This window comes from Bactrocera neohumeralis, unplaced genomic scaffold (assembly GCF_024586455.1).
Source record: "Bactrocera neohumeralis isolate Rockhampton unplaced genomic scaffold, APGP_CSIRO_Bneo_wtdbg2-racon-allhic-juicebox.fasta_v2 cluster09, whole genome shotgun sequence".
Lineage (NCBI taxonomy): Eukaryota > Metazoa > Arthropoda > Insecta > Diptera > Tephritidae > Bactrocera > Bactrocera neohumeralis.
The window spans coordinates 21,808,201-21,824,092 of NW_026089622.1; the positions used below are offsets into that span (position 1 = coordinate 21,808,201).

Genomic DNA, 15,892 nt, shown 5'->3' on the forward strand with positions numbered 1-15,892 from the left:
TAATTCATTATTCTCGTGAAGAAATGTTTGCAGTTGTTGGACAATGATTCGCTTGGCGGTTGGATTATGACCACAACGTGTATCAACTTCCACATCTTGATTGCCCATAAAATAAATTTGCAAAAAATGTATGATCTGCATCTGGCACTGGCAGCATTGCCCCCAGTAGGTGATGAATTTGTCCTTGTATCTGTAATTGTTTAAGAACTGGTTAAATTAATTGTGATACAAATACAAATTAGAATTTCACTAAAACAATTATGGTATACTACCTTGAAAGAAGGCATGAACCCGTCTTGTACTATATGCGTTGCACCAAACGATGTCATTTGGAAGCAATTATTATATTTTTGGATGTTAGCCAAGAAGAAGTGTTTAGACTCACTTTCCATCCCATTAACTAATGAGTGTAACGGTTCAGGTGGTGGAACCAATTGAGGCAATTGTACATTGCCACCAGCACAACATAATCCTGCAGGTTCACTACTGTACTTTAATGCTTTACAATGTTGACAAATGATTGACATTTTTCCAATCGTCACAGATTTGTCGGCACTATAATCAAGTTCCGGATCGTAGGAAAATGCTCCTCGTTCGAGGTTTACAGGAGCATTGCGTCTGCGGAATCGATTAAATTCGTTATCCCGTGCTCGCTGCTGTTGTGATCGATGTGCACGAACTCGTTCCATTCTCCCCCTATCCACTTGATAGTTATTTACTCTTCAACGTAATTCTTCCATACTTGTACGACTGTTATCATTATAAGCATCTCGCTGGTCATTAGTGCGGTTGGAGCGTAAAGTAGCTCGTTGCACATTTACACGACTTCGACGACCTATGTCAGGTCGTTTTCTTTTCCTCGGCATTGTAAGCAGCGAGAAGAAAATCACTTTTAGTAGTATTTCAATATTTCTCCAATTAAATGTTTCTTTTTTTTAACATGAGATGACAAAACCAAGGATGTTAAAGTAGGAGCGCAGCAAAAAGTCTCTAAATTTATGGACAAAACAATGTAACGTTCGGATACACGTGCTTTTTACATGAGATGACAAAACAATGGAACGTTCGGATACACTTATTACAGGGCATCTCGACAGGATAGAATTTATAGAATACTAATTGTTATTGCCATTGCCAAATCTGTATGTGGGCATTTGCTATCATGAAATAATCATTTGCGCAAAAGCGTAGGGTAGGTAGGTTCGAGATGATGTAGCGTATGCTTTGAGCTCTTGAAAAATTTATTTCATCATTTGGGAAATGTCGTCGGGTAGGTAGCTGATGTAGGGCACGTTTTGAGGTCTTGAACTCCTTAAATCTTTTGTGTGGAACATAAAAAAAGGATAAATATCCTTTTGTTTACAAATGTATTTTTGGAAAAAATAAGATAATAACAAAGGATAAAGATCCTTTTATTACAAATGTATTTCTGGGAAAAATAAGAATTTATATTTTTGGACTACTATATAATAATTGTGGCATAACTTTTATAAACCAATTATAATACTAAATTTTAAATGAGAAATGATATTTTGATTTATGCTTGTATAAGTTTAATCAATTTAAGACTTCCCAACCCAATTTGCATAATATTTCTATAAATTAACAATATTATACTAAATATTAAATGTTATTTTGAAAATGTACTTTATTTTTATAATATAACACAACCGTCTTAACTCGCTCTTCTAATTTTCATATTACCAATATTAAAATGCCGTCGGCATATGTGGAAATGGGATATGTTGCCTCTTCGAAATTTTCATATAAATGAAAACTGCGCTGTTAAACTGCTGAAGAGACAGCTTCTAGCTTACGATATATGGCAAACTATGTAGTATTCTATATCTAGTAAACAATGAGCTATGTGGAGTCTGCCCAGGCAGAGATGCCCCGTTATTGTAATGAAAGTATTTTTGAGAGGTGGTAACACTGTAAGGTTGGCACCATCAAACATGTCAACACATTAATTATATTTATATATTTTGAAATTTGAAATTGAAATTTAAATACACGATGTTATGAGCAAAGTTGATATTATGTTGTCGATTCAAAAGTCTTGTTTTAATGCGTTCTTCAATTCGAGTGGAACTGAGAGTACAAATACCGTCAAATGTTTGACAGCAAGTAAGTGGTCAACTTTTATATAGGAAAATGGAATTGTCGTTTTACTCTATCTTACTCGTAATTTTTTCTTATTTGCTCACCGTTTAGACCTACCCTGGACTACGACAAACATTTTAAAACCAAAGTCAGCTCAATCGGCCCAGCCGTTCTCGAGTTTTAATCAGACTACCGAACAACAATTCATTCTTATTTATAAAGAAGATACAGCTCTCTAGGTGAATACTGGAATTAATGAAAATTTTTATGTAAAGAACTGAATTAATAAATAGTGTGTTCCTTATTTATGAAAAATGTTGTAATTAATATTTGTGTACTTTAAGTAACTCTATATCGTATATTTTGGCTTATGTGCAAAATAATGTAAACAAATGAAAAAAATACCTATATATCTTGAAAAATAGCATTTCCTTACTATGTACTTGTTTGCCCAGACGCTAACTTTGAGTTTAGGCGGATAGACCCAATCTTAGCCCTTCCTTACTTATTTTTTCTTATATAAAATTAATTAATAGGTGAATAATTTTTCGATAGTGTAAATAATTATCTATTACAGGAGCATGGAGTCATGTGCAGAAGTTCACGCAAGTGAGGAAAGTTCTCTGATCGCCATTCACTAGGGAGTGGCCAGAAACGATTCTTTTACACATGGCTCAAGCAGCTCACAACTTCCGGTCTTTGACCAAGTATCCTCTGGGTAGCCTAAGAACATCCGTTCGAAGGCGAGCTAAAGTGAGAAGCCTCGGATGAGAGACCCCCCTTTTGATGACGACCATGGCAAACGAAATAAGGACTACGAATTGAGGGCATGCACCTGGAATGTCCGGACCCTTAATTGGGAAGGTGCCGCTGCCCAACTGGTTGATGTCCTCGCGAAAATAAAGGGTGACATCACCGCCGTCCAAGAAATGCGATGGACAGGACAAGGACAGAGACGAGTAGGTCCTTGTGACATTTATTACAGTGGCCATATAAAGTTTGGTGTTGGATTTGTAGTGGGAGAGAGACTCCGTCGCCGAGTACTATCATTCACTCCAGCACAAGAAGATACATCAAGCTACCTGGCTGTCTCCGGATCGAAAAACTACCAACCAGATCGATCATGTTGTGATAGATGGAAGACACGTCTCCAGTGTTTTAGATGTGCGTGCGCTCCGAGGTCCTAATATCGATTCGGACCACTATATTGTTGCAGCTAAGATTCGCACCCGCCTCTGTGCAGCAAAAAACGCACGCCAACAAACACAAGGAAGGTTCGATGTCGAGAAGCTGCAATCACAACAGACAGCCGAACGATTTTTTACTCGGCTTGCACTCCTGCTCTCTGAGAGCACTCGTCAACAACTCGGTATAAGGAAACTGTGGGACGGCATTTCAAACTCCTTACGTACAGCTGTAACCGAAACCATAGGTTTTCGGAAAGTGCAAAAGAACAGCTGGTACGACGAGGAGTGCCGTGTCGCAGCGGAGAGAAAACAGGCTGCCTACCTCGCAAAGTTACGATCGACCACTACACGTGCGGGATGGGATAGATACCGAGAGTTGAAGAGGGAAGCGAGACGCATTTGTAGATAGAAGAATAAAGAGGCTGAAATGCGTGAGAACGAAGAGCTTGATAAGCTGGCCGACAGGGGTAATGCTCGAAAATTCTACGAAAAAATGCGGCGATTTACGGAAGGTTTCAAGACCGGAGCGTATTCCTGTAGAACCCCCAAAGGTGATCTAGTCACCGATGCCCAGAGCATACTTAAATTATAGAGGGAACACTTCTCCAGCCTGTTGAATGGCAGTGAACGCACAATGTCAGGAGAAGGCGAACCCGATTCCCCAACCGATGACGATGGAACAGACGTTTCACTGCCCCACCACGAAGAAGTTCGAATAGCAATTACCCGCCTGAAGAACAACAAAGCGGCGGGGCCGATGGATTACCGGCGAGCTATTCAAACACGCTGCGAAGAACTGATAGGGAGCATGCATCAGCTTCTTTGTAAAATATAGTCGGACGAAAGCATGCCCAACGATTGGAATTTAAGTTTGCTATGCCCAATTCATGAAAAAGGAGACCCCACAATCTGCGCCAACTACCGTGGGATTAGCCTCCTCAACATCGCATATAAGGTTCTATCGAGCGTATTGTGTGAAAGATTAAAGCCCACCGTCAACAAACTGATTGGACCTTATCAGTGTGGCTTCAGACCTGGAAAATCGACAACCGAATAGATATTCATTATGCGCCAAATCTTGGAAAAGACCCGTGAAAGGAGAATCGACACACACCACCTCTTCTCGATTTCAAAGCTGCTTTCGACAGCACGAAGAGGAGCTGCCTTCATGCCGCGATGTCTGAATTTGGTATCCCCGCAAAACTAATACGGCTGTGTAAACTGACGTTGAGTAACACGAAAAGCTCCGTCAGGATCGGGAAGGACCTCTCCGAGCCGTTCGATACCAAACGAGGTTTCAGACAAGGCGATTCCCTATCGTGCGACTTTTTCAACCTGCTTTTGGAGAAAATAGTTCGAGCCGCAGAACTAAATAGAGAAGGTACCATCTTCTATAAGAGTGTACAGCTGCTGGCGTATGCCGATGATATTGATTTCATCGGCCTCAACACCCGCGCCGTTAGTTCTGATTTCTCCAGGCTGGACAAGGAAGCACAGAAAATGGGTCTGGCAGTGAACGAGGGCAAGACGAAATATCTCCTGTCATCAAACAAACAGTCGTCGCACTCGCGACTTGGCTCTCGCGTCACTGTTGACAGACATAACTTTGAAGTTGTAAATAATTTCGTCTATTTAGGAACCAGTATTGACACCACCAACAATGTCAGCCTGGAAATCCAACGCAGGCTTGCTCTTGCCAACACTGAGTAGGCAATTGAAAATTGAAGTCCTCTCTCGACGAACAACAACAAAATTCTACAAGTCGCTCATAATTACCGTGCTGCTTTATGGTGCAGAGGCTTAGACGATGACAGCAACCGATGAGTCGACGTTACGAGTTTTCGAGAGAAAGCTTCTGCGAAAGATTTATGGCATTTTGCGCGTTGGCCACGGCGAATATCGCATTCGATGGAACGATGAGCTGTGCGAGATATACGACGACATTGACATAGTTCAGCGAATTAAAAGACAGCGGCTACGCTGGCTAGGTCATGTTGTCCGGATGTACAAAAACACTCCAGCTCTTAAAGTATTCCACGCAGTACCCGCCGGGGGAAGCAAAGGAAGAAAAAGAACTCCACTCCGTTGGAAGGACCAAGTGGAGAAGGACCTGGCTTCGCTTGGAATATCCACTTGGCGCCACGTAGCGAAAAGAAGATACGACTAGCGCGCTGTTGTTAACTCGGCTGTAATCGCGTAAGCGGTGTCTACGCCAATTTAGAAGAAGAAGAAGAAGTAAATAATTAACCTAAATCTGATAACGAAATATTTGGTAGCATGTTTTAAATCAGAAATAAATATTTCCTGTAATTTTCTTTTATGTTTTAGTTTCTAATAAAGCATTCATACTTCATGTTGACTTTATGACCATATATTATAAATTTGTAAGTAATATGAAGCAGATTTCTAACTTTTTCGTGAAGGAAAACGAAAGAAAATAAAAAGTTTTGAATTAATGGAAACAGTAACCTTTATTTGCATTAAGTATTACAGAAACTAAAGGAAGAAAACTTACAGTTTCGGTAGTTTTTTCCAGACGTATATTATTTTGCCACCATGTTATAACTGCAGGTGGTCTCCCTCCAGAACTTTGGCACAATAGATCATAACGGCGCCCGGCAGAAAGAGGCTGGTGTGCGCCAAGTAAACGAATACTCAACGGAGGAACTATGTAAAAAAAATACCATAATATATTGAATAACACTATTTCAGAAAAATGTGAGATATTAACATATATACACTTTTATACGCGCAAAGTAAATTGTGCAGAGCATAATAGTTTTGATTGACTAACGGCTGTTTGTGACATCTAAAACTAAAAGAGAGCCACATAGGGTAACACACAATATACATATAAAATATTCAGGAAACGAATTGATTTCTGCCTGTTTAAATTTTAACTTAGGTAAGAACTGATATACCTTTAGAATACCAAGGAAACGTATTCAATTCCTTAGCACTCTGTGTGGTTTTCGAATTACTGCTAAGTCACGAATTATACTATGAAATTTGATATCGGTACCGAGCACAATAGTGAAAGAATGTGTTATTTAAAATTTCCTGTGAATAAAGATAGGTAAAAAACCAAAACAAACACTCTTCTAAAGTACTTCAAACTAAAAGGTACAAAAAATTCTTTATGCTGACAGTAATGTTGATTAAAAACTTCTTCTTCTTTACTGGCGTAGAAACCGCTTACGTGATTATAGCCGAGTTAACAACATCGCGCCAGTCGTTTCTTCTTTTCGCTACGTGGCGCCAATTGGATATCCCAAGCGAAGTCAGGTCCTTCTCCACCTGGTCTTTCCAACAGAGTGGATGTTTTCATCTTCTCCTACTTCCCCCGGCGGGTGCTGTGTGGAATACTTTCAGAGCTGGAGTGTTTTCGTCCATACGCAGAACATGACCTAGCCGCTGTCTCTTAATTCGCTGAACTATGTCAATGTCGTTGTATATCTCATATAGCTCTTAGTTCCATCGAATGCGATATGCGCCGTGGCCAATCCGCAAAGGTCCATAAATCTTTCGCAGAACTTTTCTCTGGAAAACCCGTAACGTCGACTCATAAGATATTGTCATCCTCCATGCCTCTGCACCATATAGCAGGACGGGAATAATGAGTGACTTGCATAGTTTGGTTTTTATTCGTTGAGAGAGGACTTTACTTCTCAATTGCCTACTAAGTTCAAAATAGCACCTGTTGGCAAGAGTAGGATTTCGAGGCTGACATTGTTGTTGCTGATAATGATGGTTCTAAGATAGACGAAATTAACTACAACTTCGAAGTTATGACTGTCAACAGTGACGTGGTAGACCCATTAAATTGATTGGAAACTAGTTGTACTATTTTGAAAAATGTGTAATATTCCCAATATACGAAAAATATGGCACAAAGCATCCCACGCTTTTCTCGAAATAATACAAGTATTTTTCTGTTAATATTACTGTCAGTAATATAACGAATTATTTGTCACTTGAGTATGAAGTGCTTTAAAAGCAAGTTTTTTTAAATTTTTTTTAACTATATTAATTTTTAACTCTTAATCACTTGGCGTTATGTCCGGGCTATATGGCGCATGCGATAAAACCTCCCAGCCGAGCTTCCGTAGCTTCTGACGAGTCATCAACGAAGTGTGTGGTCTGGCGTTGTCCTGGTTAAACACTACACCCTTCCTGTTGGCCAATTCTGGACGCTTCTGGTCTATCGCTTGCTTCAAACGGTCCAGTTGTTCGCAGTTGATGGTAGAATTAAGGGTCTGGCCATATTGGAACAGCTCATGTTATCCATTTTTCGTCGCAAGTCACTATCCCCTTCAAAAATGGGTCGAGTTCGTTCCGTTTCAGCAGCATATCGCAGGCGTTGATTCGATCCAGAAGGTTTTTTTTGCGTCGAATCATGTGGCACCCAAACATCAAGCTTTTTTGTGTATGCAGCCTTCTGCAGATGGTTTAATATGGTTTGGTGACTAGCTCCCATCTTCTGTGCGATGTCACGATATGTCACATGCCGGTCTAACTCGATGTTTTCCATGATTTGATCGGTATTCTTCGTCACAGGTCTTCCGCCGGCTGCCTTATCCATGGTGTCGTTTTCACGCGCTCTGAATCCTCGAAACCATTCCTCCGCAGTGGCTATAGCTTTAGAAGCATTTTATTTTCATGCGCCTTGTGCTTATCAAACTGTTGATTATTTTGTCAATGTCATTCAGTTTCAGTACTAGAAATTACAAACATACAAAGATGAATGCATATATACAGACATACAAGTGAAGCTATTAAAAAAAAATATTGCACCATTTTTTTGGGCAAAAGATTAAATGCCTTAGGGGCGCTAATTGTGCAAATTTCACAGTGTATGAGAGGAATGGCGGGATAATCTCACAACCACATTTGATTAGGTGGGATAAGATATAGGATTTCATCTAACGGTGGGCGGTGCCAAGCCCATTGTCCAATTCTTACATCTGTTCCTATAAAGCTCTTCCCGACCATCTTTTTTCTGAGGATTAATACTTGTGGCGTATTTATTCAGAGAGTTATGCATTTTAATTTTCTACATAAAAGTGGTTAATTTCTGATTTTGCATATACTCATAGTGTACAAATAATTGCTAAAAAGACTTCCTCCCAGCAGGTTTGGTCGAGTTAGCTTCTGTGGTTAAGAAGATTTTATGGGCGGTGCCACGCCATTAAAAAAATGAGAGAGGAGATGTCCTGGCGCGATTACTACCATCTGCAATGCTGACTTCTCTTGGGTGTCAAGGAACTCGTCTTCCAAGTTTCATCAATATAATTACAGAGAGACTAGAAAAAGTTGCAACTCACACATAGGTGCATTCAGGCGAAGCTAATGAGAGCATTATAAAAATATGTTTAGCCCCGTTCTCTTAATATATGTAAATATGAATAGAAAAAACGGTGTATAAGCCAATCTGGGGAGAAACATTTTCTTTATATATTTCAAAGTAAATAGCGGATTCATATAGTCTCATAAAGTTCTACTTCTTTCTGTACCTTAGAAATAACAAGATCTTTATGGCAATGAAAATGCTGATGTACCAAGGTGAACACGTGATTGTTCTAATCATTTTCGAATGAAACTTTGTATTATATTAATATTAGTTGCACAGTTCGTAACCCACGGTTGAATACCGTACATCCAAAATAGTAAAAATTTTGTTCAGAATTGTAAAATTTTTAATTCATTGTTCAAAATCTATGTCGCCTCTCTCAAAGTAATCCGCTTGACCCCACTCTACTTGTGCCAATTGACTCAAAACGGTTTCCCCGGAGCAGTTTCTTAAGTTTGATGAATAACCAGAAGTCATACGGTGCTAAATCAAGTGAATACGGTTCTTTCGAGACGATATTGGTTGAAAATTTCAAAAAACTCAGGAAGAATCAATGTAGTATGCGATGATGTAAGAACCGGCACGCAATTCTGGCCTATTTTTATAACACTGAAATAATATTCTTTGTCGACATTTTGGCCGGTCGGAAGGAATTCCGAGTGCACCACACATCGTTAATTGAATAAAACTCTCATTAAGTGATTTTGGAACCAATCGTACTTTATTTTTTCTAAAATTCTGGGCCTAAATTATCTTACAGAATGGTTTTCAATGGTCACATGAATTCCCTCATTTTATTAACTTGTTCATTATTAGTTGATGTTGATAGTCGTCTTGGATGTGGTTTCTCGTCATCGCATTCTCCACCCTCTTTGAATAACTTGGACCAATCAAAAAACTTGCTCGCGAGAAACAATTATCTGAGAAAGCCTCTTCCAACATTCTGAACTTTTCGGCAGCTTCAATGTGCGCATTGATTGAAATCCTCCTCCTTTCTTGAATTGCTTTCCCCGCATTGGCTAAAAAAACGTATTATTGAAAAAAATATAGCTTTTAATTTCCCCAGTTAATTGAACAAACGAATTTCGTTAAAAAAATGAACTCTGGCATCAGCATTTGAAAACAGATGATTCTTGGTGAAGATATTATGGGTGGGGCTGATGCTGACGAGCAAGAGAAAAAATATGTTCTCCAAAGCCTTCGTCAGTTTTCGAAGTTTTCAAATGTTATGTGTACATGCATACAAAAAAACATTTTTACTCATAAAACAAGCTTTTGTGTGAATTAAGTTATATGTAATATATGAACATGTAACATGCGGAACAAAGTATAACAAAATTTACAAACATTTTTATTAAAATTTTAAAAATGTAAAGCACAATAACAATGTAACAATTTAGAATGATATAGTTTGTTTTTGTTCCTTTAATTTATTTCATGTTTTTTATTGATTAGTTTGTCAAAATACTTATACGGAATTATTTATTCAAATAAATGAGTAAAGGATAATTGATACCCAGGTTATTTGAACTGAGGATACTGTATACTTATACTATACACTGTTTGCATCATAACGGTTTTCAGAGCTATGTGGCCTCAGGGAAGGCAATTTAGCCTTTTTGGCGGGTAATTGGAGTGCTACAAGTAAAAATCAACGTTAGAATATAATTTGATACCTTCCGGCAAGATAAGGACCCAAAGCAAATGGTGCAAATTATTAAGGATTGGCTACTTTATTAGGGTCCGTGACTATAAAACATACCACCTCAAAGCCCAATTTAGAATATTTCTAAATATATTTAGGATATTTTGAAGGGCAGTAGTAGAAATAGCATATTTTTGTCTCTGTTATACTCAAAATAAATATAGTTTAAAAAACACGCTTTTAAAGCACATCAAACTAAAAAGTGAACAAAAATTCTTAGTATAAGCTGAAGTAATAATAAACCAAAAATTGGGGGATTATTGTGAAAATATTCCACGCTATTATACAAGTATGATATATGAAAAAATATATCTCAAAGCACTTCACGCTTTGCTTACAAAAATATACGAACTTTTGGTGCCATTATTATTGTTAGCTTAGAATTATTGTCTTTTTAATTTGATGTGCTTTAAAAGCGTGTGTTTTAGTTTTCTAAACTATATATGTTTTTTACTTTTTACTTTAGTTTGATGTGAGAAACCCCAAATTAGTTAAAATATTAACTATGAAATGTTGTATGTATTGTTAAAGTAAATTGATAATTAGGCAGTATTTAATCTTTATTCTGACCCTTTAGTGACTAATTGTTATATTATTTGCGTCCAAGTTCTATCGACAACTTTATGAACTCTTACTTCTTCATTGAATCATTTCTTCTAAGGCTTTACTGTTAAGTTTGAGGCTTTACCTGTCAAGTTTGAGCAGTCAAGTTCTTCAATTCGAATACCTTCCAAAGATCTACAACTACTAAGTACGAGGACCCAGATAAATTACTGCATGATCAACTGTACGACCCTGCATCTTAAGAACGGGCGACGCCCAACTCAGTATTATTGGCAACATTCGTCTTTCAGCAATTCCTTAGCTATATTTTGCTGGAAACTGTATAGATATTGGCTTAAATACGTGTGCACCATCTGAGCCGAAATAAATACGGACTGACGGGATATCTTCCACATATACTTGGTCCATGCGAAAATTCGGCAAGATAATTTCTTTAACGAATCCCATGTTACCATTCACTAAACCTTTTGACACGTCAATGTTCGACCTTAACATCACGTTGGTGCAAAGAATATTTTAATACATTCGGAAGACCTCTTGCTTTATTGATATGATTAGGTATTGTAGTATTTATGTCCTTATTACCTAAATTTCGTGTGGTATTAATGAGTTGGTCTTGTTCTTAAGCGTATAAAGAACTTTTTCATTACGACTAACAACTGGGCAATAAGTTGGGTAAACTCTTAAAGCTTTCTCAATCGAGAATTCTTCAGTGGTATCTGTTGACACTTTTCCAAGAAGAACTTGAAGATTCTTAGACGTCTTCTTCCAACTTTTATAACATCAAGCACATTTATAAATGTCGTGTTTTCTTGTTGACGCATGTTTTGTTGAAGTCCAACCAGACGGAATTGTCGCCACAGATGTCCAGCGGGTTTCATATGTTCTGGCTGTTGAAATACTTCATGTTCTAGGACAAGTAGTAACTGCATTAGATCACCAAAGAGTAAGACATTTATACCACCAAAACAAGCGTCCGGTCTCCTCAGTTGGCGCAAAAATGAGTCGATCATGCAAAGCATCTCTTAAGGTACCATAGAAAGTTCGTATATAAACAGAAACTCAACGTTATGTCATAACTGGCACATCCCTTTCAATGAATTACAAGTAAGCAATGGCATGTTAATTATTACGACATTTTTTTGTACTGGTAGTTTAAGCAGACTGTGTAGTGTAGAGTCACCAACCAACCGTGCTGCAATTCCAGTAAGAGCACTAATTTTCACGACCGATTTTCCATAACTTCGGTTAATTTGGTTTTTCGATACTTTAAACAGGAAAGTTTTTCCGGTGCCTGCTCCACCTGTTACGAAAATTTTCTCTCATCTAATATCACATTTAAGTTGATTTTTAATACTCCCCTATCATAGTAAACAATTACTTTTGATCAATATTCACTCAGTGTTCTCTAATTCTTTTTCTCTACCTTCAGGAAGTATAATCTCTGGCTGTAATAAAATTTCAAATGCATGTACTTGATTGAATGCATTTTAAGCCCTCGAAATTGGGGTATGTGGCTACTCATTTCCTTCAAACGATTCTCTTGACGTAAAAGGTCCTCTTTTGCACTATCGAAACTTTCAAATAATTCAGTTTCCGAACGATAAGGTATATATTGAAAGAGTAAGCTATAGAAAAAGTTTTCTGGATCTTATGCGGGAACTGCGGGAACTTTTCTCGCAACCATTTTGCTCTTCTGTACTAACGTAATGAGCGGACTACGTATGTTTCGATATTCTTCATAGGCATAATGATCAACACTTTCATCAGTTTCGCTTACTTTTTTCGGTTAAAATGGTCAAACAATATTGCAAACTCTGTAAGGCTCATGTTGATAAAATCGTAGTCGGGAGATTGTAACGAACATTTTTGATATCATTTAAATATATTACTGTAATAACTAGTCACGTGTTCGCTTCTGCAAGATTGCAATACTCTGTAACGCGGTTCTGGTTCTCTTGTTTTAAAACAAGTAACGAAGGGCTTTGCCGCGATGTCTGAATTTGGTATCCCCGCAAAACTGATACGGCTGTGTAACCTGACGTTGAGCAACACCAAAAGCTCCATCAGAATCGGGAAGGACCTCTCCGAGCCGTTCGATACCAAACGAGGTTTCAGACAAGGCGATTCCCTATCGTGTGACTTTTTCAACCTGCTTCTGGAGAAAATAGTTCGAGCTGCAGAACTTAATAGAGAAGATACCATCTTTTATAAGAGTGTACAGCTGCTGGCATATGCCGATGATATTGATATCATCGGCCTTAACACCCGCGCCGTTAGTTCTGCTTTCTCCAGACTGGACAAGGAAGCAAAACAAATGGGTCTGGCAGTGAACGAGGGCAAAACGAAATATCTCCTGTCATCAAACAAACAGTCGTCGCACTCGCGACTTGGAACTCACGTCACTGTTGACGGTCATAACTTTGAAGACGTAGATAATTTCGTCTATCTTGGAACCAGTATTAACACCACCAACAATGTCAGCCTAGAAATCCAACGCAGGATAACTCTTGCCAACAGGTGCTACTTCGGACTAAGTAGGCAATTGAGAAGCAAAGTCCTCTCTCGACAAACAAAAACCAAACTCTATATGTCACTCATAATTCCCGTCCTGCTATATGGTGCAGAGGCTTGGACGATGTCAACAACTGATGAGTCGACGTTGCGAGTTTTCGAGAGAAAAGTTCTGCGAAAGATTTATGGTCCTTTACGCGTTGGCCACGGCGAATATCGCATTCGATGGAACGATGAGCTGTACGAGATATATGACGACATTGACATAGTTCAGCGAATTAAAAGACAGCGGCTACGCTGGCTAGGTCATGTTGTCCGAATGGACGGAAACACTCCAGCTCTGAAAGTATTCGACGCTGTACCCGCCGGGGGAAGCAGAGGAAGAGGAAGACCTCCACTCCGTTGGAAGGACCAAGTGGAGAAGGACCTGGCTACGCTTGGAATATCCAATTGGCGCCACGTAGCGAAAAGAAGAAACGACTGGCGCGCTGTTGTTAACTCGGCTATAATCGCATAAGCGGTGTCTACGCCAATTAAGAAGAAGAAGAACGAAGGGCTAAGTTCGGGTGTTACCGAACATTTTATACTCTCGCATGATAAAGTGAAAATCGAGATTTCATTATCCGTCATTTAAATATTTTTCAAATGGTTCCTAATGTATATGGGCCATTCCATCAATTGGCGACATGGTTTTGTACCCGTGGTTCTCCAATTTTGACGAGACTTTAGAATATCCCAATATAGACCAAAATAAGAATATCTGTAAACTTTTTAGTGGTCAAAGTTGCTCCATTGTTGTTTGGCGCGGAATTCAAATTGAGATCAAACAAAAAAATGACTACTTTTCTTATTTTCTAACGACCTCAAAATTGAGTGAAAAAAATTTTGCAGTTATCCAATTACACAGTCCAACAGCATTTTTGGAACAGCATAGCGACCCCATAATTCTGAAAGGGTATGTTGAGTAGATCATTTTTGTAGAACAAACTTATGGTCCAGCACGTCTGAGTTTTTTTTTACAGTGGGTCAAAATTTTCATTTTTTGGTCGAAGGGAGCATTATACTATATGAAAAAAATGTGGTAAGTTGATGCCTGAGAGAACTCTTATGGTCAGAGTTATATTGTGGAATTGTATGAGGATTATTTTTGTGGAAGATCTTAATCCTCTAATTGGTTTCTTTATGGGTCAATTTGATCAAAAATCAAATCAAAAAATATCCTTTAAAAAAGGACATTTAAGGATTAAAATATTCTACGAAAATGTTTGGCGGAAAATTTCAGCGGGGGTCACCAAAAACACCATTGTTGTAAATAAAGCTCTTTACGATTGATAAAAAAAATAAAATTCGGACGGGCCAAACACTGAGTTCTCGCGTCTAGTCAGCTGTGACTTACAAATCGGGTATGATAAAATTAAGCATAATTGACTTACTAAGCAGTACATATCGGGTGTGATTTTTACTAAAATTAATATAAAAAAAGAACAATTAAAGCTTAAAAAAGTATGGCGGATTCTGTTTGCAAATTAAGAGATTGGTTTTGTTTTACTTGTGGACATTTTACGCACCTTCAAAGCAGAAGAAAGATATTCCCTACAATTGAAGAATTGAAGATTTTTATGTGAAGCTTGGATACCAAAAACTGTTTGTACTACTTGCGAAAGTGGTCTTTTGACCTGGTACAAAGGCGGTACTAAGGCGCTGCTGTTTTCTGCGCCTATTGTATGGATTGAACCTGAAAATCACAAATCAGATACATGCTATTTTTGCGTAAATTACAAATTTGGTAGAAGCCAAATGCACTACGCGATAATGACATACGAAGCAACAAATAATGTCATTTTACCAGAAGTGCGCTGTGAAGGTGTTCCGGTGCCTCAACCGCCTACACATACATTTTCGGCCAATATGACATACGCCAATACAGAAATAACAGCGGCGGTTGAAAACATATCAGATATAAGTTACTTGTCTCCTGGTGGTTGAAACATATGTCCTAATTTGATAGACCAAGCTTATTGTGAAGATCTTGTAAGAGATTTAGGACTAACAAAAGAGAAAGCTGAAATATTATGTTCCAGATTGAAAAACAGGAATTTGATAAAAGCCGATGTAAAAGTTACAAGAACAAGACACGCCAATTTGGAAACTTATTTTAAAAAATCAGAAGAACTTGTATACCGTTGCAGTATTGCAGAGGTTCTAAAATATCTAAAGCTTCCACTGGACTCTTCCGCTTGGCGACTATTTATAGATAGTTCAAAACATAGCTTAAAAGCTGTTTTACTGCACAATGGAAATCAGCATCCATCAATACCGGTTGCGTATTCCACAAAAAAGGAGGAAACATACGCAAATATTTCAAATCTCTTAAATAAAATTGAATACTATAAATATAAATGGGAAGTATGCGCAGACTTTAAAATGATTGCAATATTGACTGGAATGCATACAGGATACACAAAATAT

General features: G+C 38.2%; 1 protein-coding gene across 1 annotated transcript in view; it reads right to left on the minus strand.

Annotated features, from left to right (window-relative positions):
* The window catches only part of LOC126764666 (cell adhesion molecule 2-like), a 61,549-nt gene extending 53,215 nt beyond the window's left edge, over positions 1 to 8,334 (minus strand). Inside the window, exons 1-2 of the mRNA XM_050482323.1 lie at positions 8,253 to 8,334; positions 5,806 to 5,957 (exon numbers count right to left, since the gene is read on the minus strand). Of these exons, the coding sequence (XP_050338280.1) occupies positions 5,806 to 5,957; positions 8,253 to 8,334 (234 nt within the window). The remainder of the gene's footprint in view (positions 1 to 5,805; positions 5,958 to 8,252) is intronic.
* Between the last annotated feature and the right edge of the window lie 7,558 nt (positions 8,335 to 15,892).